Genomic DNA, 24355 nt, shown 5'->3' with positions numbered 1-24355 from the left:
AGGATTTATCATGCCCGCCATCAAAAATAAGGACTTTTCTTTAATTACAAAAAACAACAACAAAACAATAACAAAATTTTTTTGTAAATTATTTTTCTTCTATTTTAAATCTTCAATTATATATGTGTAAAGTTACAAACCTTAACAAGCATTGGTATTGATATACCAGCCCATTGAAAATCTTGAAAAATTAAAATCGAGAATGGGTGGGGTTCCCTTAATAATAAACTGGCTGTTGGAGTAGATTCTGTAGCTGGTTTTCTATTCCCTTCTCACATTCCACCATGATGCGGATTATGGTGTGTACGCGATCCCTACGAAAGGGGAGGTCGCCCCCTCGGTCGGCAGGGGTGGGAAAGTGAGGCGTGGGAACGTTCGAAAAAAACAAAAAAAAAAAAAAAAAAAAAAAAAAAAAATCTCTATCATAATGATCTCGCGATTCCAACAGATAGACGTATATGGGTAAATCGGTACATAATTTTATTAGATTCTGTACCGAAATCATTGTATGATTTGTCGAAAGTCTTTTTGATAGTCAACACACAATAGTTAATACAGACGCATATTATAATAACACCCGCATATAGGCATCCTAAATGAATGGCAAATATATTTTTTCATAGAAACTAAACACACAAGTACAAAGTAATAAAACGTAACACTATCTTTGAACATGCTGTGCGTTCGGTATTTTGTGAAAAATATTTTTCTTCGTTTATTTCATCATTAAAATGTATAGGAAAATTCGAATATTTAGCAAAAACAGTCGTTACAACCGATATGTCGTTATAAGCGTGTGGGCTATAAAGGGCAGAAATTCAAATCTTTTGGATTACGTCCTATAGCAGATATGTCGTTATAAACGATTTCGACTGTATGTCAATGCTTATTCTCCAATAATAGAACAAACTTGGACACTGTTTAGGAACGTCAGGAATTGGACATAATTCATGAGTAAAGTCTATATTTACCACATAATTGCCAATAAAACGACAGATTTTACAATTTTATATGTTTGGTTTATTTGTCTTTATCTTTATTTTTCAAAGTTTAACGGTTATGTTTAATGGATTTTTCACAAAAGAAAAAAAATGGCTTTAACGTATCTAACAACTGGGGCTTGTGGTATGACATTGAAATTGTACAAAAAATAAAAACATACATTAAATCAACGATTATAAAAAATGAGAAATAATAATAAAAAACAGAATATTCAATATTTTCTTTCTACAGCTCTTAACAGCAAGTATAACAAATCGATTACAAAAAAGGAAACAAATTATAAAAAAATAATAATATAAGTAATAATAATAATTAATATAATTACAAAACTTACAAACTGCGCTTTGTGCGTTTTCCGCTAAGAGACAAGTAAAAAGAGAAGGACAATCGATAACCATATAACACAGAAAGGATAATAAAGTAACACAGCAAACATTTGAACATGAATATGCATTGGGTTACACAGGTTGGTAGTATTATCGTTTTAGCTTAATATATAAATGTGTATGTATGTACGTGTATAGTATATTATGTATGACAATTGATGTTTCGTCGCTTTGTTTCAGTTTTTGAACTTTATGAATTGGTTGGCGTTTTTATTTTCTTTGTAACAACTATCACTGGTTTGAACACTTCGATTCTCTATAGAGAAATTGGTTCTATTCATTTCGATTGTAAAGATATCTAAAATAATGCTCGCAATTGTTTGTTTCTTTTTTTCTACTTGTATAGAATAGATGTGAGGGTAGTTGTTGTTCTTTAGCGTTTAGCGGTTATAAAACTATTTCTAAGAGAGAGAGAATGAGAGGGGTAATAATCGTTATATGGGACCAGCCTATTCAACGGTCATCAACAGATCGTCGCCCTCCAATTTCATGCCGTTGGAAATTTCCAACTTCTTAACAACACCAGCCTTGGGAGCTTGGACAACCATTTCCATTTTCATGGCAGACAAAACTACCAATGGTTGACCCTTTTCAACTTTGTCGCCTTCCTTGACGCGAACATCGATCACAGTACCGGGCATGGGAGCACCAACTTCGTTCTTGTTGCTCTTGGAGGCCTTGGGGTGGATGTGCAATTCCTGGAAAAAATCCAATAAAGTGTGAGACCAAAGGAACATAATCTGTGTGTACAAAAATGTACTTACCTTAACAGCTTCCTTGTCACGAATCAACACGGAACGCAATTGGCCGTTCATTTCGAAGAAGACTTCACGTTCACCATTGGCGGTCAAATCTTCGGCCATAGCCAAGGTCTTCAAGCTGATTGTCTTACCCTTTTCGAGATTAACTTCGAATTCTTCGCCAACCTTTGGTCCAGTGAGGAAAATGCGGGTATCCAATTTGTCTACGGGGCCATATGACTCGCGGAAGTGCAAGTATTCTTCGGTAACAGCGGGATATAAGGCAGCGGACATGACATCACGTTCAGTAATGTGAGGATGGCTTTCTTTAAGGTCCTTCTTCAATTTGTCAAAGTCCAAGGGGGCCAAATTCTCTCCAGGGCGGCCCTCAATGCGTGGCATGTCCTTGAGAACACGGGAGCGCAAAGGCTCTGGGAAGCCACCATGAGGTATACCAATGGAACCCTGCAAGAATTCAACAACCGACTTGGGGAATGACAATTCTTCGGCCTTTTCCAAAACTTCGTCGGCAGACAATTTATTTTGCACCATAAATTGAGCCAAATCACCCACGACCTTGGATGAGGGAGTGACTTTAATGATATCACCCAACAACAAATTGGCTTCTCTGTAGGCCTTCTTGACATCCTCGAAGAAATCGCCCAAGCCCAAGGAGAAAGCTTGGAACTGCAAATTGGTGTATTGGCCACCGGGAATTTCGTTCATGTAGACATCGGCGTTGCCAGATTTCATGGTGGTTGTGCATTCGAATGGTGCATATAGGGTACGGGTTTGTTCCCAGTAGGCGGAGTATTCGGATACATCGCTCAATTCGAATTTGGTATCCAATGGAGTGCCTTGGAGGGAGGCAACAATGGCACCCATCGAAGGTTGGGAAGTCATACCAGACATGGAATCAACGGCGACATCGACAACATCAGCGCCAGCTTCGGCACAAGCCAACATAGAGGCAACACCAGCACCGGAGGTGTCATGAGTGTGAATGTGAATTGGAACATCGGGATGTCTGTCACGAATGGCAGAAATCAACAATCTGTAAATAAGAAAAGGAGAAAAGTGATGTTAATTTACTGCAATCTGTGTGGGTGATGATGAAGTCTTACTTGGCAGCTTGAGGTTTCAATAGACCAGCCATATCCTTAATACACAATACATGAGTACCGGCCTTGACTAATTCATCAGCCAAGTTGGTGTAGTATTTGAGGTCATATTTGGAGCGGTTGGGGTCACTGACATCACCGGTATAAGAAATGGCAGCTTCGACAACACCACCGGCTTTGCCAGCAGCTTCCATACCCAAAATCAAGTTGGGCAAGTAGTTCAATGAATCGAAGACACGGAAGATATCCATACCAGTTTGAACCTAAGGAAGGACACATGAGGTAATCATTAATAAACGAAGTCCACGTTCAATTTTTTTTTTTTTTTTTATTTCAATACTTACAGCCAATTCACAGAATTTGAAGACAACATTATCGGGATAGTTGGTGTAACCAACAGCGTTGGCACCTCTCAACAACATTTGGAATGGAATATTGGGGATCAAATTACGCATTTCTTCCAAACGTTCCCATGGACATTCGTGAAGGAAACGCAAGGCAACATCGAAGGTGGCACCACCCCAATTTTCCAGGGAATACAAATCGTGGAACTTGTTAGCAACATATGGCGAAATGTTCAGCAAATCGTGGGAACGTACTCTGGTGGCCAACAACGATTGATGGGCATCTCTGAATGTGGTGTCCATCAACATGAGGTTTTTGCGGGAACGAACTTCCTTGGCGAAGGCTTCTGGACCTTGGGTGGTTAAGATGTGGCGCAAACCCTTTGGAGGTTCGGTAACTAAAGGAGGGATTATTATGGGCGAAAGCAAGGAAATTAATTAGTGAAAGTGATTTTGATTTTTGCAGTTTGGTGTTTTTTGTTTATTAGATTATATACATATGTACATATGTATGTAAGTTTTGTTTATTAAAGCTTAAGCCTTGATTTAATTTTTTGCAGTTTTTTTCTATTAATTTGGTTAGTTGGAATTATTAGTTTTTGGTCCTAAACACAAAATGACGGGGTACATTATCTACATTGATTGATTGTGTTATTAAATAATACATACAAATATACAAAAACTTAATATGTGTGTATGCAACAATATATACATAAATGTACAAAATGAATACATTAACTAAAATTAATTTATAGAATTGGTGTGGATTCAAAGTCTTGAACTAAATTTGAATAAATGGTGTTCAATTTTAATATATGTAAATACAAAATGTAAATAATGATGACCTATCGCTGGAGTATCATTTGTAGGCATGGGAACTTAGTTTTGGAATATTATTTGTAATAAATATTTTAAAAATATTCCCATCCCCGTAGTAATTGTTCATTAATTCTATGTAGGTTCTATGTGGACTGAACTTTCTTTGACATGAAAAGTTAACCCAGAATTATTATTTGTGATGAAACGTTCTGTGAAATTTCAAATATATTTTTAAAAATGTATTTGAAATTTGCAAGTATTAAATCAGGATTTGTTATTCCATTTGTAGTGAGAGGAAGCATTTTATCGAGAGCTATAATTATTTTTTACTAGATTTCAATATATTTTTTATAAAAAGGGAATTTGCTGAGATCAATTTTATAAACCCTAACTATGCGTAGCTATAAAATACGTGTATATGGGTTAACATTTTAAGAATAAAATAGTATCTGCTATTATTACCGATAATGATATTAATGATAGATGTATTAATGTATGTACAGTATGTGAAAAATATTTTATTAAACACTTGTATTTAAAATGAATAAATTTTGATGTGGTTGAAAAAGAACAGGAGATTCGAGTTCACAACCACGATTGGCCAAATTGTAATGGACTTTAAATCCACATCCCTAGAACACCTTAAGTTGTTGTGCACATAACATACCTTTAGCTTCGCCACGTGATTCACGTTCAATAGCCTCGGGTGATAAATCTTCAATTTTTTTCATTTGAACGTGGCAAAGATATTTTGATCGTGTCGACATTCATTGTGGTTTTAATGATTTCGAACAGTTTTATTTGCGTTTTTGTTTCGGTTTGTTTTTTTTTCGATTTTGAAATGATTTGATGCAACATTTTGGGATTTTTGGTTTAGGCGTGGATTAATAACAAAATGCAAAACACATAAAAGTAGATATAAATTGAAAATCAAATTTAAGTAACAAAGGGAAAAGAAAAGTGTTAATTAAAAAAATTATATAAATAAATAAGCTGCAACATTTGTATTTCAAAAGCATTGTTGTTTTGGTGTATTTCTGCTTGAAAATAAAATGAAAGTCACACATAAAAAGCAAAGTGTAAAAGGAACCATTTCCAATTAGAAAACCAAGTCAAATAAAAAGTGAACCCTATCTACCTAAATGTTCGAATTTTTTTTGTCGAATATAATTATTATCCGGATTAACCAAATGTTCCCAATTTTAAAACTTTTTTTATAATATCAATTTGGAAAATAGTCTATTTGTTTGGCTGACAATATATATGTGTTCCTGAAATTTTAAACATGTTTATGATATCTTTTAATATTCAAAACATTCTTTTTAATTTGAATCAAAAGACCTCTAAATAGCTTGATTAGAATATAAAAACAAATTACATAAACATTGCTAGTGAATTCCTCGAAATAGTTGGATTCGAATTAAAAAAAAAACAGTTGTATATCAAGACTATTACAAAAAAATAAAATATTATAAAAAAATAAATTTATCTCGTATTTATCTCTACCATCAAAATCATCACGAGAAAAAAAACATGTCAGTCATAACCTCACTTCCTGCCTTCTCTTTCTACGTAATCCCCACTATGCTACAATTCGAGGCTTTGCATTTAGTGCATTTTAGCTTTTTTATCTTTTAGAAATATTCATAGTTGTAGATGTTTTTTCTCAATTCAAAAAGGGAAACTATTTTAACTTACCCAAAGGCACTGATGGGATATGTGGCTTAACTTCGGCTGGTTTCAAACCAGTAGCCAATGGAGTCTGTGGTCCATTCACCAACACTTCACCCAAATAGTTCAACAATTTTTGAGCACGATTTTGTGATACACGGAATTTGAATAGCTGAGGATGTTCATCGATAAAGTATGTGTCCAAAACACCGTGCAAGAATTTCTGATTTTCCAAGACGTTCAACAAGAAAGGAATATTTGTCTTGACACCACGAATACGGAATTCACGCAGGGCACGGTTCATTTTCGAGGCGGAGCTTTGTAAGTCACTGGCATGTGAGATAATTTTGACTAGCAGGGAATCATAGTATGGCGAGATGATGGCACCGGCAAATGCAGAGGCACTGTCCAAACGGATGCCCATACCTTCACCAGAACGGAAGACTTCCAAACGACCAGTGCTGGGTTGGAAATCGTTGGCGGGATCTTCAGTGGTAACACGACATTGGATGGCATAACCACGTGGTTTGATTTTGTCTTGGGTGTAGCCCAATTCAGGCAAAGTCATGCCTTCGGCGACACGGATTTGAGATTGCACCAAATCGATACCGGTGATTTCTTCAGTTACAGTGTGCTCTACTTGGAGACGGGCATTGACTTCAATGAAGTAGAAGTTACCGTTTTCGTCGCACAAGAATTCGACAGTACCGGCATTTTCGTAACCTACATGTTTGGCCAAACGGACAGCAGCTTCAGTCATCTGGTCACGTACTTCCTGGGGCAAACGGGGGGCTGGCGCAATTTCAACGACCTTTTGGTGACGACGTTGTACAGAGCAATCACGTTCGTACAAGTGAACAACATTGCCAGCCTTGTCTCCCAACAATTGGACTTCAATGTGACGGGGACGTTCGATGAACTTTTCAATGAACATAGCGCCATTGCCGAAAGCGGCCTTAGCTTCAGAACTGGCTCTCATAAACATTTCCTCGACTTCATCCATTTTACGAACGACACGCATACCACGGCCACCACCACCATAGGCAGCTTTGAAAATAACTGGCAGACCATGTTTCTTGCAGAATTCCAAGGCTTCTTCTTTTGTGGTTACGGGGCCATCGGTACCGGGTACAATTGGCACACCAGCCTCAATGGCAGCAATACGAGCAGCAACTTTATCACCCATCTGTTGGACAACTTTAGGTGAGGGGCCAATGAAGCGAAGACCAGCATCGATAACAGCCTGGGCGAAGTCACTGCGTTCCGAAAGGAAACCATAACCGGGATGCACAGCATCCACATCGTTCTCTTTGCAAACACGAATGATTTCTGGAATGTTTAAGTAAGCTTCTACTGGGGGCAAGCCCTTGCCAACCAAATAGGATTCGTCGGCTTTTTGGCGATGCATGTGCATCTTGTCCTGTTCTGAGTAGATAGCTACCGATTTGATGCCCAATTCGGTACAGGCACGGAAAACACGAATGGCAATTTCACCACGGTTGGCGACCAACACGGAGCGAATGGGTTTGTATTCAACCTACAACAAAGAAAGCGAATAATGGAATAAGTTAGTGGATCTTCCAGAATATAAAAGGACTTTGAATAACTCACCTGAGTGGAGTAGGCATTTTTGTTGTACAAGAAAACACGAACACGTGGTGTGGTTTGGCGCAAACTTTTAAAGGCCGATTGGGCTGCTCCGAACAGCATTTTGAACTGAAATTAAATGAAAAATGTGAAATTAGTATTTTTGTGGATATTTTAATTGACAGTTGATGTCTTTATTTTTTTTAAATTTGCAAATAACAGAAACTAAAATGTTGTTAAACGTGCGACAGTTGACACTAACGTTGTGGGTTTTGTGGTTTCGGAATATCAGCTACATAAATATGCGCGGATGCCGCCTGTGTCGTGTCTAAAGCTTAATCTCGAAAATGTTATTAACACTAGAAAGACGGGAATTTTGTATATACCTATATTGCCTAAAATCTGTCAAAATGACCTCATTCTGAAAGAATTTTTATTGTGTAAAAAATTTTTTTTAACAAATTTTTTAATATTTTTTACATTATTTACAATTGTACAAAACGTTGTTATTATTCGTTTTCGGTGTTAGGGCTCTCGAGTTTCCCCTTTTAAAAAATAAGAGCGCGGACAATATGTTCGAAAAAGAGGAAGTCTTTACTCTAAGAGTGATATCGACTGGAAATATAAAATGTATTTTTCCCGATTTGTATGTTCGTTTGTGTTTCTAGAGTAGCAAACGGGTTTCGACGATGTTGTACAGATCTGGTCGTATAAGAAATTTACTTTATACAATAATAAAAGTAGTTTGATTATTTAATATTTTTCAAAAGGTCAAAATGACCGCTTTTAGGCAATATAGGTATAGCACATGTGAATACGGGAAATGAAAGAGGGGAGGAAGGAGCTACTATGATTAATAAACGTATTTCTATGTGGTACAAAAAGTCACCAAATTTTAAAAAGCTGGGTCATAATATACACAATTGTTTTTATACTTGAAATTGAAAAACGGTCAAAATGACTGCCTTCGGCAATCTAGTGTTAATTGTGACGTAGAATTATTGTAAAAGTATATTATGTGGTTTGGTTTTTTTCATGATTACCGTCAAATTGTTAGGACTGTGGTCAATGGTTTTCTGCGATTTTGCTTAATTTTTTCGTAACTAATTAAGGGAAAATGTTTAATTTGTTTTTTTTTCAATCGTTAATTGGCTAAAATTGTGTATATCTGTCAAGTGTTTAAACTCAAGTGAAATCTTTGATTTTGCAAAACTCAATGTCTGTTTAAAAATCAGTATGTAGTCTTCGTTTTTTAATGTGTATTAAATTACAAAATCAAATTGTAAACATTACTCATAAAGTGAAGGGTAATTGAGTGTCTGTAGGTCAGTCGGTCTCCTCGAACCACGAGCGCCTAATACAAACCGTGTATGGAAATGTTTTTTTTTCGCTTAAAAATTGTATGCAACAACAAATGTATTTTCATTGCGTGTTTACAAGGATTTCTTATATACTATTGGCAAATCATTTTGAGATATTCGACTTTGGAATGATAGAAATTGAAATGGGAATAAAATAAATGCAAAAAGAATAACATTTAGAAAAATCAATACAGATTTCTTTATATGGGCACTGAAGTCATTATCTATGAATATCATCATTTTTCTTTAGTTTATATAATAGATTATTCTAATTTTATTATGATCAGAAAATGTCAAAAGTATGTCTGCTATTTTTAGCAAAAATTTTATATTTGCTGTATCCATTTGTGAATACATGTCTCAACTATTTTTTAGATTGTTGTTCCTAGTTTTTTTATTTTTGGATTGCCAATTAGATATTCAATGCATTTTAACGAAAAAAAATGCCGGCACTGTCAACGATGAAATGTCTGGCTAATGTTATTGGTTTTTTTATTAAACTTGAACTTGAAACAAGTTTTGAATTTATATCGTTGTTTTGGTGTGAATATTTTGCCAAAAAAAAGGAAGGCAAAGCGTGTATAATTTTTTTTGGCCATAACATATGTAAATTGGTTTAAACAGTGAAACAGTGTTATAACGAATAGTGATTCTGTGAATGAATTGGTCTTAATGCAATGTAGGCCTGGAAATATTCATATGTGTGGTCCTTAATGGTAATCAGTTATAACTGTGTTCTACTGTTTAACTACAAACATCCAATTTGCTTAAAACTGGTTGAAAATTAAAATTTGAATAACTGGTATATAGGTGGATGGATGACTCTCCAAAAATTAAGTGCATACTTTTGGAAGGAGTATGCTAATAAATTAACCTGCATTGAAGTGCATTGGCTGCACGTTTAAATTAATTAGGTTATGTTTGTTAATAAAAAAATACAAAGAAACCAAAAAATATAAAGGATTTCGATTGAAATTGAGTTTTATCGGATTTTTTTAGCAAACAAATCAGTTTTATGATGTAAATTTTTTGAAAAGAATGCAAAATTAAATTTGCAAATTCTTGCAATGTTGAAAGTTTTTGTTCAGGTGAATTACAAAAAATCAACCCTGTTCGTAGTGGCTTCTAACATCAAATATAAACAGAACAGTTTATAGCGTCTATTTAACTTTTTTTTCAACGCAAAAAATTAATGAAAGGTTATGATTTCTTCCCAAAATCGGGTAGGGCATAGCATGAATTGTTTGTTTCCCGTTTACATTCCCAGTAACATTTACTCAGTAAGAATTTGCAGAGAGTTAATACGAATAATACGAAGGCATGCATCCAGTGTGTTAGACGTCCGATCGATCCGAGGAGCGAATATCGATTCGGACCATTACCTTGTGGCAGCCAAGGTACGCACCCGTCTAAATGTTGCAGCAAAGGTGCGATCTAATACAACACGGAAACTCGACGTCGAAAAGCTGCAAACACAACAGGTAGCCGAGGCCTACTCCGCTCAACTTACCCATCTGCTTGAAGAAAGCACTTCTTGTCCCGATAATAGTATAGAAACACAATGGCAAAGAATTGCCCACTCCCTACAAACTGCAGCAAAAAGAACAATTGGGTACCAAAAACCACCACCAAGAAACCCATGGTACGATCAGGAGTGTCGTAATGCTACTGATGTGAAAAACGCAGCGTATAGGGCAACCCTGCAGACAGTAGCAACACGTAACGTGATGGAGAATTATCGGGAGAAAAGGAGAGAGGAGAAACGTGTTTTCAGAAAAAAGAAGAAAGAACAAGAAAAACGTGAGCGTGAGCAAATCGAGATGTACAGGAGTCAGAATGAAGTCCGGAAATTTTACCAACGAGTAAAACACCAAACCGAAGGCTTTGGTGCAGGCACATCCTCCTGTAGAGATGAAGAAGGAAACCTGGTGACAGATACAGACAGCGTGTTGAGGATCTGGAAGGAGCATTTCGAAAAGCTACTAGTATCAAATAGTGGAGATGAAGAATATACCCCAGAACCAATAGAAGATGATGGTATAGAGTGTATACCACCTAGCCAAGATGAGGTCATAAAAGCAATTAATCGGCTCAAGAACAACAAAGCAGCAGGAAATGGGTTACCAGCCGAACTATTCAAGACTGGTGGCCAGATGCTGGTTGCACCAGCTGATTAACACAATTTGGCTAGATGAATGCATGCCCAATGATTGGAACCTCAGCATCCTGTGTCCCGTGCACAAAAAAGGAGACAAGACGATATGTGCCAACTATAGAGGAATAAGTCTCCTTCCCATCGCATATAAAGTGCTATCCAGTGTGCTGTGTGAACGATTGAAGCCAATGGTCAATGACATCATCGGACCATACCAATGCGGCTTCAGACCTGGCAAATCGACCATTGACCAGATTTTCACTCTGCGCCAAATCCTGGAAAAGACCCACGAAAAACACATCGACACATATTTGCCGACTATAAAGCCGCATTTGCCTATTCATTCAGAGGTGTTTAAAGCCATGTCTGCGTTCGGCATTCCTGCAAAATTAATACGGCTATGCAGGATAACTTTAAGTGGCACAAGGTCAGCCGTTAAAGTAGGAAAGGACCTATCGGAGCCCTTCAATACCGAACGAGGATTCAAAAACAGTTTGTGTGTGATCTTTTTAACATCCTACTGGAAAAGGTCATACGTCGCAAAGGTGAACAGAAATGGCACTCTGTACACCAAACAACACCAGTTACTCGCCTACGCCGATGACATCGATATAATGGGTCGAACATTGCCGGTAACAGCCACCTTTGAACAAATTGAAAAGGAGTCAAAGTGGGTCTGGCAGTAAACGGCGAGAAGACCAAGCTGATGGTATCAACGCGCAAGACGTCCAACTCCTGTGGAACTTAAATGCTTTAGTTAAAGACTTTATATACCTTGGTACCGCCATAAATAAAACGAATGATATCAGTTTTGAAATTCGGAGAAGAATTGTGATGGCCAACAGATGCTACTATGGTCTAAGTAAGCAGTTTTCTCGCCAGATACACTTTAAATGCTACCCGTATTATATGGATCAGAAGCATGGGTACTTGCGCAAGCAGATGAGGCAGCGCTTGGGGTGTTTGAGAGAAAAATTCTCTACGGGCCGATCTGCGTCGACGGTGAATATCGGCGTCGAATGAACCACGAGCTTTACAATTTATACGCAGACATCGACATAGTCAGTCGTATTGAGCTGCAGCGACTACGGTGGCTAGGCCATGTTGTGCGGATGAATGAAGATGCCCCAGCTTATAAAAATGAGCCTATTGATGGTTCCCGTAGAAGGGGAAGGCCACGAATCAGATGGAAAGACCAAGTAGAAATCTTGGAACGTGGTCTTCCAAATTGGTGGACTTGCGCACAAGACCGACGCGCTTGGAAATCTTTTTTAAGCTCGGCTTATGGAACAACCGTTCTGTAACAAGCCAGCTAAGTAAGTAAGTAATACGAATTTTTCGTTCTCAAGAAAGAAAAATTGCAAAATGTAAACGAAGAATATCTATTAAAAAGATTTTATCGACACAGCTGATTAAAACAACAAACAATAGGGTTTTTATTACAAAATGTTCAGTCCAGTAAAAGGGAGTTAACTGATAGAGCATATTTGACAGTTGTGTTACTGAGTATTTGCAAATTCTTACAAGGAAAATTTACTCTGTAAGGATTTTCTTGTACCATCAACTGATATTTAATCAGCTGTTTTGTTATGTTTTGTAAACAAACAAGAAAATTGTTCTCAAGCAAATTGATTGTTTTGTGAATTTTAATTTTTTTCTAGAAAAGTAAGTGAACTCGCCTATTATCAATCAGCTGTGTTCAATTTATTTACTTAATTGTTTGAACTCCTAAAAATAGTAATAATCTCCTAAAAGAACTCCTGAAGGAGTTTAAATTAGACTCCAGTTTAACAAGTTTTGGAAAACATTTTTATATTAAATTTATTAAAATGGAACTATGCTAAAAATAAACATTACAGATATTATTCATATCTAAGTCATTGGTATAATAACGAATACTAATTCTAGGCATAGTAAAATTTCCACGTACTTTCATTTTGATAACATAATATACAGCACGTTCCCAACATTTGTTTATTACTATTATTATTTTTAACATATTGTATCTTTGCAAATAAAACCCTAAAACAATTAGCCTTGTTTAAGTGGGCTAATCTTCAACATCATAAACCAACATTGCATTTGAAATTCGTTATTGTTCTACGAAAACAAAAATACAAACCCCCAATAAAATCCAATAGTTAAGCAGTTTAATTTGGAATATGATTTATGACATTTTAATTGATCGATAAGAAAAACAAATGGGATAGGGTCTGGACTCAGGCCAGCTTGTCTGATGATAAGTATAAAAACGAAAATTTTTCCTATACAAATAAAATGCAGATATAATGGCAATATGCTTGTGAATAAACCATGGAATGCATAGTTTTCAATTCATATATTTGATAATGCACAAATTGAACTTTGTCAAGAGTACCAGAAGTTAAGAGTCGCTGTGAATACAACCATATTTATATTTTAGATTATAAAAATGAATAATATAACTTAGCTAATTTATTTCATTTTGACTATAATTAAGGTTTCCACCTTTGCTAAGAACTAATCATTTTCACTTGCAACATTGTATTTTAGAAAAAGAACAAAATACGAGATGCATCAATCAAATATTAAGTTATCGCATTCAGAAATGTATTATTTCCAAAAATATTTGATAATTTCGGTATTATTTCTTGAACTTTGTTCAAAGTACCTTTTTTATTTATTGTGAATTTGTACGTTTACCATCGCCGCCAGGTTTGCATATTCTTTAATTTGCTGATGAAATACGTTTAAAATATATGCCTGAATGCCAAATTATATAATATTAATTTTAATAAATGAATTTATGATCGATTGACTACCAATTTGATTGCTTGTTTTTTACAATATTTTTATTTTTTTTTAGTTATAGATAACCTTTGATTCTCCAATATGACAAACAATAATATTATTGTTTGCGATTGGAATCATTGCTCAGCATATGCTTATTTGTTCTATTCAACAGTGTTGATGTTGTTATGTACATGTTTTTTCTTTTATATTTTTTTAATATTTATGTTTAAAATTGAAAAAATACAATATCAGGGTTATTTTAAAGTTTTGTCTAGAGGACATAATGATACTGTTCTTTTACTCAATATTTTTGAACAATTTGTTACTGGAAGTTTTTCGTTTACGCAAAAGAGACAATTGTTTTGCTGAGTATTTACAAATACTTACAAGGAGAATTTCCTTGTAAGTATTTGTAAATACCCACCAAAAATATTCCAGTAACATCAGCTGCCTTTGATTTGCAGAGAATCAAAATAATTTGAACTTGATTGTTTGTAAATTTATTTCGATGTTTTATCATTAAAAATTGAAATGGAATAAAATAAACGCATATACAAATATTAAATTCTTACTGAGTAAATGTTACTGGAAAAGTAAACGAACGAACCTATTCAAGTTGTTTGTAAACAATTGTTGTGTTCGTTTACAAATTATTACAAAACAGTTGATGTTTTCTAGTACTAGTATTTACTGGGTAAATTTCCCCAGTAAGAATTTGTAAATACACAGTAACACAACTGACAAATTTTCTCTCTAAATTCGCTCTCTTTTATTGGATTTTTCGTCAACGACCATCATCCAGTAAAATTTTGTACAAAAATTTTGTCAATTTTTTCCATATAATATATAACAGGGTTGGCAACTCTGCACATCGAATTCCAATAGAAATTACGCACTTTGACAGTTAATCGAGACATCAGCTGAGCTAAATGGACTACCTATTTATTGTGCCATGCATTAGACCAAGGTCTATTGACAAGTTTATCCAGAAGACCAGCTGGATATCAGCTGCTTTTCATGTTTGCTGTCAAAATTCATTATTGTGAATTGACCCTATAAAAAACTGCTGACTTTCGCTTGCTAGGTGATCTCATTAATAGATCTTGAATCACACTATGAGCGCTATTGAATCACATTATCATTATTATTAGCCGATTATTTTTGGTAAAAAATAAAATTAATAGATCAATTTCAATTTTAAATTAATACATTTTGATCATTCTAGTTTTTAATTGAAATACTTTTTTGATGATAATTAAAATATATTCTTACGAACGGAAATATTCAAAAATATATGTTTTTCAAATCATCGTCTGAATCATTAAACAAGGATTATTATTTCTCAAATTTAAATTTCAAATTTTGAAAATACTTTCATAATTTCTTCAAACTTGTTTGGAAATAAAAAAAAATCGGTTTTTTTCAATTAATAATTAAAATTTTAATTGATTATTTCAAGTTTTTTTCCCACTTTTTGATTTAATAAAGTAAAACCATGCTGTTTTATAAAAAAAACAAAACACCTTGATTTAAAAATCACAAAATTTGCGAATAATGATCTCTGTTGGCCTTGATGTTCTTTTCTTTGACATTAAGTTTTCGGTTCTCAGTTTTTTTGGCAAACGATTTAGTTTTCTGTTTTAACATTTTTTTATTTTGTTTTCATTTGTCGTCACCGATTTCGATTATATACTATATATGAATTTAACAATATATATATACATAGATTATTTGTAGAAAAATTTTTTTAAAAGAGATGTGAGATGTGTTTTTTTTTCTAATTAAATTAAAACACCCACACTTTATATTTATTCTATAGAATGTATTTTGTAGTATTAAAAAGCACGTGTAGTTTTGGGTATTCTGAAGTATTTTTTTAAAAGAAATAAAATGAAATAAATAGGTAGAAATGTTCTAGAATATTCCAGTTTGCCCAAGTTGGCTTATCGTTGACCAACATAATTTCATATGAAATTTGAAAAACTAGCCTACCTGAACTACATTAATCAATAATATTTCTATATGTGTGGTATCTTGTCCAATTAATTATTTTTATCAGAATGTTTTAAGTCATACGATGGAAGCCTTAAATCGACACATATTTATAGGTTTGTAGCACACACACACCGGAATATTTTAAAATTTCTTTAAAAACTGGTTTGATTTTTTGAATCTGACCCCAAATTAACATTTGTAGCCAAAAATAAATTTTTTTGAATACATTTATTCAAAGTAAATAAATAAGTCTAACATGCACGACATTTGATATTCATCTGTCCCTAACATTAATCTGTAAACTATTATGGAGGATGGAACTTCTAGTCGTTCTGCTTCGTTTTGTTTGAATAGATACTAACATCTATATTCAATGAATCGTACCACTGCTAATGAAAGCCATTTGATATTCATCTGTCCCTAACATTAATCTGTAAACTATTATGGAGGATGGAACTTCTAGTCGTTCTGCTTCGTTTTGTTTGAATAGATACTAACATCTATATTCAATGAATCGTACCACTGCTAATGAAAGCCAATTAGGGTGTTAATGAATCGAGATAATAGCCTAAACAAATTTTCATACAAAGAAACTATTCTTGACTTTTTTTCTAAATTATGGTTTTGTATAAGAAATTTTCTTTATATTTTTTTTAAATATTAATGAAGCCAGTTCAGCTAATTATGAAAAAATGTATGTAAATTAACGATATCCAAATACAAAGTCCAAACCATCACATATATGTATATAAATGTATTTGTAGGTGTATGTGCGTGTGTGTTTCTTCTTGCCTTCCTTTAAATTTTATGTAAATTTTGTATTCCACTGCCAGCCAGACAATCAAAAATGTACATATAATAAAACTTGTGGCTTTTTCTGTTTTGAAAATTAAAAAAAACGAAACAAATAATAATATTTATAATACACAACACACTGGCAAAGCTAAAGGGGGCTCGTCTTGATATCGCCGCACATGTTTAATATTTGAACATGTTTTCGCATTTCTTTTTGTGTGTGTTTTTTTGTTTTTGCTTTTTTTAATTCCTTGTTTCGGTTAACAATAAAAAAATGAAAAGTTCATTATACTGCCACTCAAAAAAATAAAGGGGGTAACCAACAACAAAATTATCAAGTTTTATTTATGAGTTTTGATTGTCTAGCCAAAGTTTAGTGGAAAAAAACTTGATCTTGGATTTGTTTTGTGTTTTTTTTTTCTAAAAAAATACTGCGTATCTACACACACATTCACAAAAATAGTTACTTAATTGGGTATTTAATATAGCGAAAAAATTGTAGGTGAGGTGACTATGCCAAATCACGACAATAACTAGATGTTAATCATAAAACCCTGATACGAGGTTCGTTCATGAAGTGTGGTATGTAAAATTATTTTACGGCATGATTTTACAGTTCTCTGTGCCGCTATTTTATCAATGATAGTACAGGTCATTAAATCAAGGAATATATATTTTTGTAAATTTGTATTATTCAAATAAAATATGCATTATATTCCGAATCTGATCATATGATTCTAGCTTGTTTATATGACGTGATTGATGATGAAGCTATTATTTTACAATTGATGTTTTTAACAGTCAATGTTTTGTTGATGTAACTGTGATGTGTAAAAAAAATTATAATGGAATACAACGGCATAAGGGACAAGTATTTACACTACATACTACATTAATTTTTAGTTTAGTTCGTGAAGAAAATTCTGGACAAGTTTTGAAAAAATAATCGGTAATGAAAGGACCAAAAAGGGATAAGACCATGTACACTACTTTGGTGAGAGGGCTACACTAAGAATCCTATCATAACACTATATATGCAGTCAAAATCGTGATGAAAATTGTAGACAAATTTTGAATTAAAGGGCGAAAGAGGGATAAGACCTGGTATATACAACTCTCCACTACTTTGGTTAGAGGGTTACTCTAAGAATTCTATCGTAACACTATATGATATGATATATGGGTCTTTGGCGCACGATTTATTTGAAATCGACCTATAATATGTATGGAAGTCAAATTACTATCAATTTGGCCGGAAAATTGGGTTAAGCTAAAAAAAAATCGGTCTTCAGTCGGTATGGAATGCAATGTTAATGTGGATCTATCTCGACAAAAATGTATTCGAATCTGAAATATAAAATTATAGTCATTTCGACAGAAAAATAAGTTTGAAGCCTTTAAAATGCCGAACAACGGTCTGAGGGGTTATCACTAGATTTGGGCAATATATTTAGTTCATGGAGCGGATCGATATTTCTTGTTCCTCTCCTTAAAAGGAACTAGTTCCTTTATATATATTTCTTTTGTTCCATATAGTTCCGACTTTTAGATAGTTCTAGTTCTCTCTCTTTCATCGTTATTTATGTTTTTCGTTCACATAGTTCCGTGTTGATACGTTGATCGTAAACAAATTGAGCATAAATTAAAACAAGGTTTATTTTAGTTAATTTATATTTAGTAGAATATTCAACTGCAGGACGATAAACACAAAATATTTTTTTATTATTTATCTTATTTATTTTTATAAAAGATGTTCAGAAAAAGGATCGCCAAAAAGGAACGAGGTTAGAAAAATGAACTAAAGAACTGAACCAAGTTCCTATCGTTCCTATATCAGAATAGTTCTCATAAACTAGTTCATTCCGGAACTACCCTACTCTAGATTTTAGTTAATTTCTATTTACTAGAATATTCAGAAGCCACAGAATTCAACTGCAGGATGATAAACACAAAATATTTTTTCTCTACTTTTTTTTATAAACGAGATCACAAAAAGGATTTGGATCACCAACAAGAAACAATATAAGAAATATGAACTATAGGAACTAAAGAACTGAACTTAGTTAGTAACGTTCCTTTATCGGAATATACTTCTTTATGAGACTTCTTCCTCGAAGATGGAATTCTTGAGGTTATTGGGGCCAGTCTATTTGTGATTTGGTTATGTAAAATTTAATGAATTTCATGGTCCTGTAAGCATAGTCGTGGGGATCCTATGTTGGTAATTCGGAATAGCTTTGCCCAGATTTCTATGTTCGAAAATATATATCTTAATTATTTTGAAATTTACACTGAACAAGAATTTATACGACGTATAATGGTTTATAGGGTATAAAATTAACAATAATTATCAGAGGAATAAAAATATATGAGACGAAACGATATTATATTTATAATATTCTGCAAATAATAGGATGATACAAAACAAGTAAAGACATCGTAATGTTATGTCGGTCCGACCTTCTTATTCTAATGGCCTCCACAATGAGATGCTCATTAAAAATACCATTACAAAACATGAAGCTACATAGTAAGTCCTGCCAAGAGAGTATAAAAACTCTGAGAAAATGAGTTTCAAAATTTTGGAAAATTTGTCTAGGTCCATTAATACACCGAATATGGGGTGGGACAGTTGTCACGACAGTTGTCACGAATTGCAATTTTTATATCCAACAATAACCCGGAATGCCAAAATACCTAAAATTAGGCGTAACTTGCGCAACACTTTGATTAGAAAAGTCGACGAGGACATCAAGTAACATAAAATGTGACGGGATCTTTATATGAGGCCCATGTCAAAACATGGGCCATATTAATAATTTTCCCGTCATAAACCCTCAATCCCCAATTTTAGCTCCTTTGGTTGAAATATTAGTCCTTTATGTTGAAAATGGTTTAAGTCCATGTTTGGTTCTGATACAAATTTTGGGTTTCTAAGCCGAATTTCAGCTCCTTTGGTTGAAATATGAGTTGTTTATTTTGAAAGTGGTTTAAGTCCATTTTAGGTTCTGATACAAATCTTGGTTTTCTAAAAAGTTTTAAAAAAATATTAAGCTATGTTAAAGGGCACAAAGCCACTTAACAATATTTTTTGAAACAAATCAAAACCAAATTTTTATATATCTCAAATAGGACAAAATAGATTTAAACCACTTTAAAAATAAAGGACTTAAATGCCACTAAAACATTAAAAATGCTGAAAATGAGGTTGTACCATGTGCCTTTTGCTATTTTCAATATGAAACCTACTCTATCATATGATGGAGGGTATAAAAATTCCTCCGAACATATTCCATTTGTTACGAGTAACGAGCAAAAAATTGTCCGCTATTACCCGACTAGAAATCGTCAAAGAATGGCATTATTGTTTACAATGCAGTTTTATTGCATAGACAAACGAAGTGCTCAATTAAATTTCAATATTGCCGCTGACGCTGATGTTGAATGGACACAAATGTGTTTTAATTATTTTTGATTTGTTTTTAAAACGTCGATGAAGACAATAGAGAAAAAAATTAAATAATTCCATTTGATTATTGTTAATAAATCACGACAAAGCATGCTATTTTATTAAGAATGTTAGGTGGCGTTTATTTAATTCGATAGTTTTGTTTTTATATCAACAACACACAAGATGTAGTCGCCGAAACAATTGTTAGATTAATATAAAAATATTTAGACGTGATTCATTCACGTGATTATATAAAAAATTATAGTTTAGAATGACTAAGATTTAATTTACGTATTTTAACAGAACTATGACAGTTGTCACAGACATTGTAAAAAAGCAGGAAAAAAAATGAACGAAATGGATTAGGAAATGGCATCGATAGATTTTTTACTGAGTAAAATTACTAAAAGATGTGTAAAAAAATTAAGTTTATAAAATATGAAAAAGGAGCACCAAATATATAGTTGGAGATAGGGTATATCCCCATATATATAACGATGCCCTATAGCAATTATTTATTATATTTTTATTACATTTAAGTTATATTTTCCATTGGTTATTTTCCATTCCTCAGAATATCATATTTTTATTTAATATAGTTTAAATATGTATACACATAAATGTCAAATACATCATAGTTATTGACAGTCCATCACAGAAAACATACCCGGCAAGTGTGCAAGCAGCTCTCAGAAATTATTCGTATCCATAAATATAATTCGCAAACTGTCTATCGGTAGCTGTAGCTGTTTGTTGCTTCCGTAAGAAACAATTGAGTTTAGGAGGTGGGTGACCAACCATTGCGAACCTCACCACACCACACCTTTGGTAAATAACTGTTGTTGTTTATAGAGCTGACAATCACATCATTCAATAGTGAGTTATTGCTTTGGGTGAGGACGAGCAAATGAAGACAGAAAACCCGATAATACAATATCAATAACCAACCTCAATTTGGATTATTTTGCGATAAAGAATATTGGAATACTGGAAATGAAAATCATAAATATATATATTTGCAATATATTGTATGTAAGTACGCGTAAGTGTACGTATACGTACCATTGTAAACAATGGACAGTACTAAGAAAATGGGTATGGGAAATTTTCTCAAATCCTTGCAGTAGAAAGTAGGTCAAGAATATTATTTTCAATGTAAATATTTTTTTTATGCATAACATACACACATCCATAGATAATATGTGATTGATTATGCAGACGGTGCCAAATGTCTTAAATATAAGTGTCAAATTGTATACTGAACATGTTGTAAAAAAACCTTAGGAGAAAAGTCAGAAGTTGTGTTGCTGCAAAATAAAATTTAGTTTGTACAAATGATAAAAAGAAGAAGAGGATGAAATACACTACAATGTTTGTCGAAATCACAATGGAGCTTTGAAATTTTTCGTATACATAAAACGAAATTTGTCACACAGTGTTGTTCAATCCCTCAAATATTAATATTATTTTATATTCCAAAATTTGAAATTTTAAGTGTTAATAAAAAAAATTTATTACAATTTTAAACCCCCTTTTAAGAAGGCGATGTACTGCATTGTCAGTTTTTTTTAGCTTTTGTTAATAACTTAATAGCTAATTTGTTTACCGGCTTTACAGTATTTTTTATAGTAAAATATTTACTTTGTATTCATTTCGACCCCTTTCACCATTTTCTGTCCTGAGAGATGTACGAATGAATGTAAATATCATTAAAGCATATTTGTTGAATTTAAATAAAAAAATAAAAAAAAACATCGAGAATAGCCATAATGATTTTCAAATAGAAGACGCAAAAAAGAAGAAATAAATAACAACCAAGTAAACAGATGTCGACCACTGGCGGGCACGCATTTTGACATTGATCACTGTCAAGGTTTGTGGGGCAAAATTGTAATAACAAAGTGACTGCCACGTGCGTGTTCGTGTGTGTGAGGAATACGATAAGTGTGGATGTCTGTATGATGATGATCTTGTTTATGGTAATCGGCAAAGAGATGAGTGGGAATTTTAATAAAAAACATTTTGAGTGGAATATTAAAAAAAACTTCTAAATGACTTGCTAAAAATGTGTGCTAACAAGTTCTAGAATATTTTAGTAGCCCAATCAGTTAGGCGTATTCATTGTTCTATAGTTCAAATATCGGCCACAAACAATAGTGGACTTTAATACAAAGCTGTTATTTATTTTCAATTATTTTAGTAGACATTTTTAAGAAACCCATATTTCTTCATTTAAATTTTGTGAGACCTATTTTTTGTCAGTGCCATGCGAATTAGTTTCCCTATGCTAATATTCTAATGTAGTTTTTGTTAAAGGTCAATAATCAGAAATAAATGAATGTACAACTACAAATGTTTATTTACAGACACACACGTATATATATATACAGACAATGTACTATTTATTTATTAAAATATACATATATGTATGTATATTAGAATGGGTATTTTCTTGAATAATTATTGGAAAAAATCAGATAGTCAGAGGTATTATTTTGGTAATTTTTACAGGTCTGTGTATTTCAAAAATATTAGTCATATATTTTGAAGTTGGTCTAGGTCCTTTTTAGATTTTAGTACACATCTTGGATTTCTAGTACATTTTACAAAACATATAAGTTTTATTTTCTAACATGTTGACGGACACAAGCCTCAGACAAAATTAATACCACTTAACAAAATTGTTGAAACTAATCAAACACAATACATTAAATACCTCAATAGAAAAAATGAACTAAACCACTTTTAAAATAAACGACACATATGTAGCTTTGTAGGAGTTACTGTGTGCCGAGGGATTCAATTTTCGCTCTTGATCAAGGCATGATATAACTAATACGACTTGGAAACTTTGAATAAATTTGAATACTTTGTTAGCTTTAAAATTTTAATTTACAAATTTTCCAAATTTCAATGCACGACCTACTCTAATGTACACATAAACTGCACTCATATAATCACACACTTTCACACATTTTCACATTGGCAAACATTTTGGTATTCACTTGATTATTAGCTCGTTAACAATAGACATCCCGACCGACCGATAGGCTGACAGACATCACACGCGTTAAGTGGACATTGTTTTTTTCGGTTTGTTCTTTTAAAGGCTATATAAAAAAACACAAGAAAAGCCTTACAAGAAAATATACAAATTGTCACGCGTTTAAAGCGTCCAAAAGAATAAACCAGAACAAAAAAACCGTCTACACTTGGGATCTATTGAAATGGTTCGTACTTAACAATTTCTATAGATTAGTAGCAAGAAATGAATGACATTTATAGTATCAAAGATAGTTTTAATTAGTGACAAAACGAAGATAGTTAGTAACACTGTAAATATAGGCAAAAAATTATCTTTTATAGAATGTTATGTATTGTGTTAATTCTACGGAGGGTGTGGAAATTCTTTTGATTAGTAATACTAAGCGTGAAACGAAAGGAACATATTTTTAAAATGCTGAAATATTTTCGTGTGTATATATATTTTCTCTTCGAATATTTTATAGACGACTTAGGAGCTATATATATTTAGGTTTTATACAGATTTGTGTTCATAACCTAAAAAAAGTGTTTTTGTTTATGACTTAGGCGTATACATGATATAAAATGTCAAACAAAATATTAATCATACGCAAAATGTTAGCTTATATCCTTGTCTAATGAGTTCAAATGTTGAGTCGCTTATTTTGAAAGTGGTTTATGTCTAGTTTAGGTTCTGATACATATAATGGATTTTTAGTAAAGTTTACCAAACATTTTACGTTATATATTCGATCATGTTTAAGGAACAACGCCACACAAATACTTAAGTATTTTAATATAAGTAAAAATAGACTTAAACCACTTTTAAAATAAAGGACTCAATTTTAGGTTAGGTCGAAAAAGTGTCTTTTTGACTTAAACGGAGGTTAGTAATATGAGGACAGTTCAATAATATCATGATTTTATTATATAAAAAATAAAATACAGTAACTATTTTAATATTGCTCCAAATTCTAAGAGTTCCGTAATTTCTCTCGTGTTGAATATTTTTTTCATGCAAGCTAGTGGAGTTTTTTGAATAATTTAAAACAGAACCCAGCACCATAATTTTTCATGATTTTCCGTTTACAATCTATCTGCGTTTACGATTTTATATAAAAATTGTCAAATT

The 24355-nt window shown here is 33.1% G+C and overlaps 2 protein-coding genes across 3 annotated transcripts in view; one reads left to right on the top strand and one right to left on the bottom strand.

The window, feature by feature from the left end:
• Positions 1-1802: 1802 nt before the first annotated feature.
• On the bottom strand, positions 1803-7826 carry LOC133332467 (pyruvate carboxylase, mitochondrial). Of its 2 annotated transcripts, XM_061540868.1 has the most exons (7): positions 7695-7826; positions 6111-7620; positions 5080-5127; positions 3594-3991; positions 3253-3512; positions 2153-3182; positions 1803-2086 (listed from the first exon to the last, which is right to left on the bottom strand). In XM_061540868.1, the coding sequence occupies exons 1-7, from the start codon at positions 7791-7793 to the stop codon at positions 1838-1840; spliced, it is 3594 nt and encodes a 1197-aa protein (XP_061396852.1). In that variant the 5' UTR covers positions 7794-7826; the 3' UTR covers positions 1803-1837. The 2 variants fall into 2 exon arrangements, with proteins under 2 accessions (XP_061396852.1, XP_061396853.1); XM_061540869.1 differs by lacking the exon at positions 5080-5127 and having other exon boundaries at positions 7695-7817.
• A 16203-nt stretch (positions 7827-24029) lies between these two features.
• LOC133332470 (superoxide dismutase [Mn], mitochondrial) overlaps positions 24030-24355 on the top strand; it is a 106720-nt gene continuing 106394 nt past the window's right edge. The window contains exon 1 of the mRNA XM_061540873.1: positions 24030-24039. The gene's annotated coding sequence lies outside the window, so the exon portion shown is untranslated. The remainder of the gene's footprint in view (positions 24040-24355) is intronic.

This window comes from Musca vetustissima, unplaced genomic scaffold (assembly GCF_032173495.1).
Source record: "Musca vetustissima isolate MV318-11 ecotype Yass unplaced genomic scaffold, APGP_CSIRO_Mvet_v1 utg9226, whole genome shotgun sequence".
Taxonomy (NCBI): domain Eukaryota; kingdom Metazoa; phylum Arthropoda; class Insecta; order Diptera; family Muscidae; genus Musca; species Musca vetustissima.
The sequence above is the reverse complement of the archived record's forward strand: the minus strand, read 5'-3'. Positions and strand labels throughout refer to the sequence as shown.

Bases quoted from the DNA above. Each gene is read 5' to 3' on its own strand.
- LOC133332467 (XM_061540868.1), bottom strand. From the start codon at position 7,793: ATGCTGTTCGGAGCAGCCCAATCGGCCTTTAAAAGTTTGCGCCAAACC. The intron at 5,128-6,110 runs GTAAGTTAAAAT...AAAAAATTGAAG, and splicing joins TATCCCATCAGTGCCTTTGG to ATTTATCACCCGAGGCTATT. The intron at 3,183-3,252 runs GTAAGACTTCAT...TCTTATTTACAG, and splicing joins TTGAAACCTCAAGCTGCCAA to ATTGTTGATTTCTGCCATTC.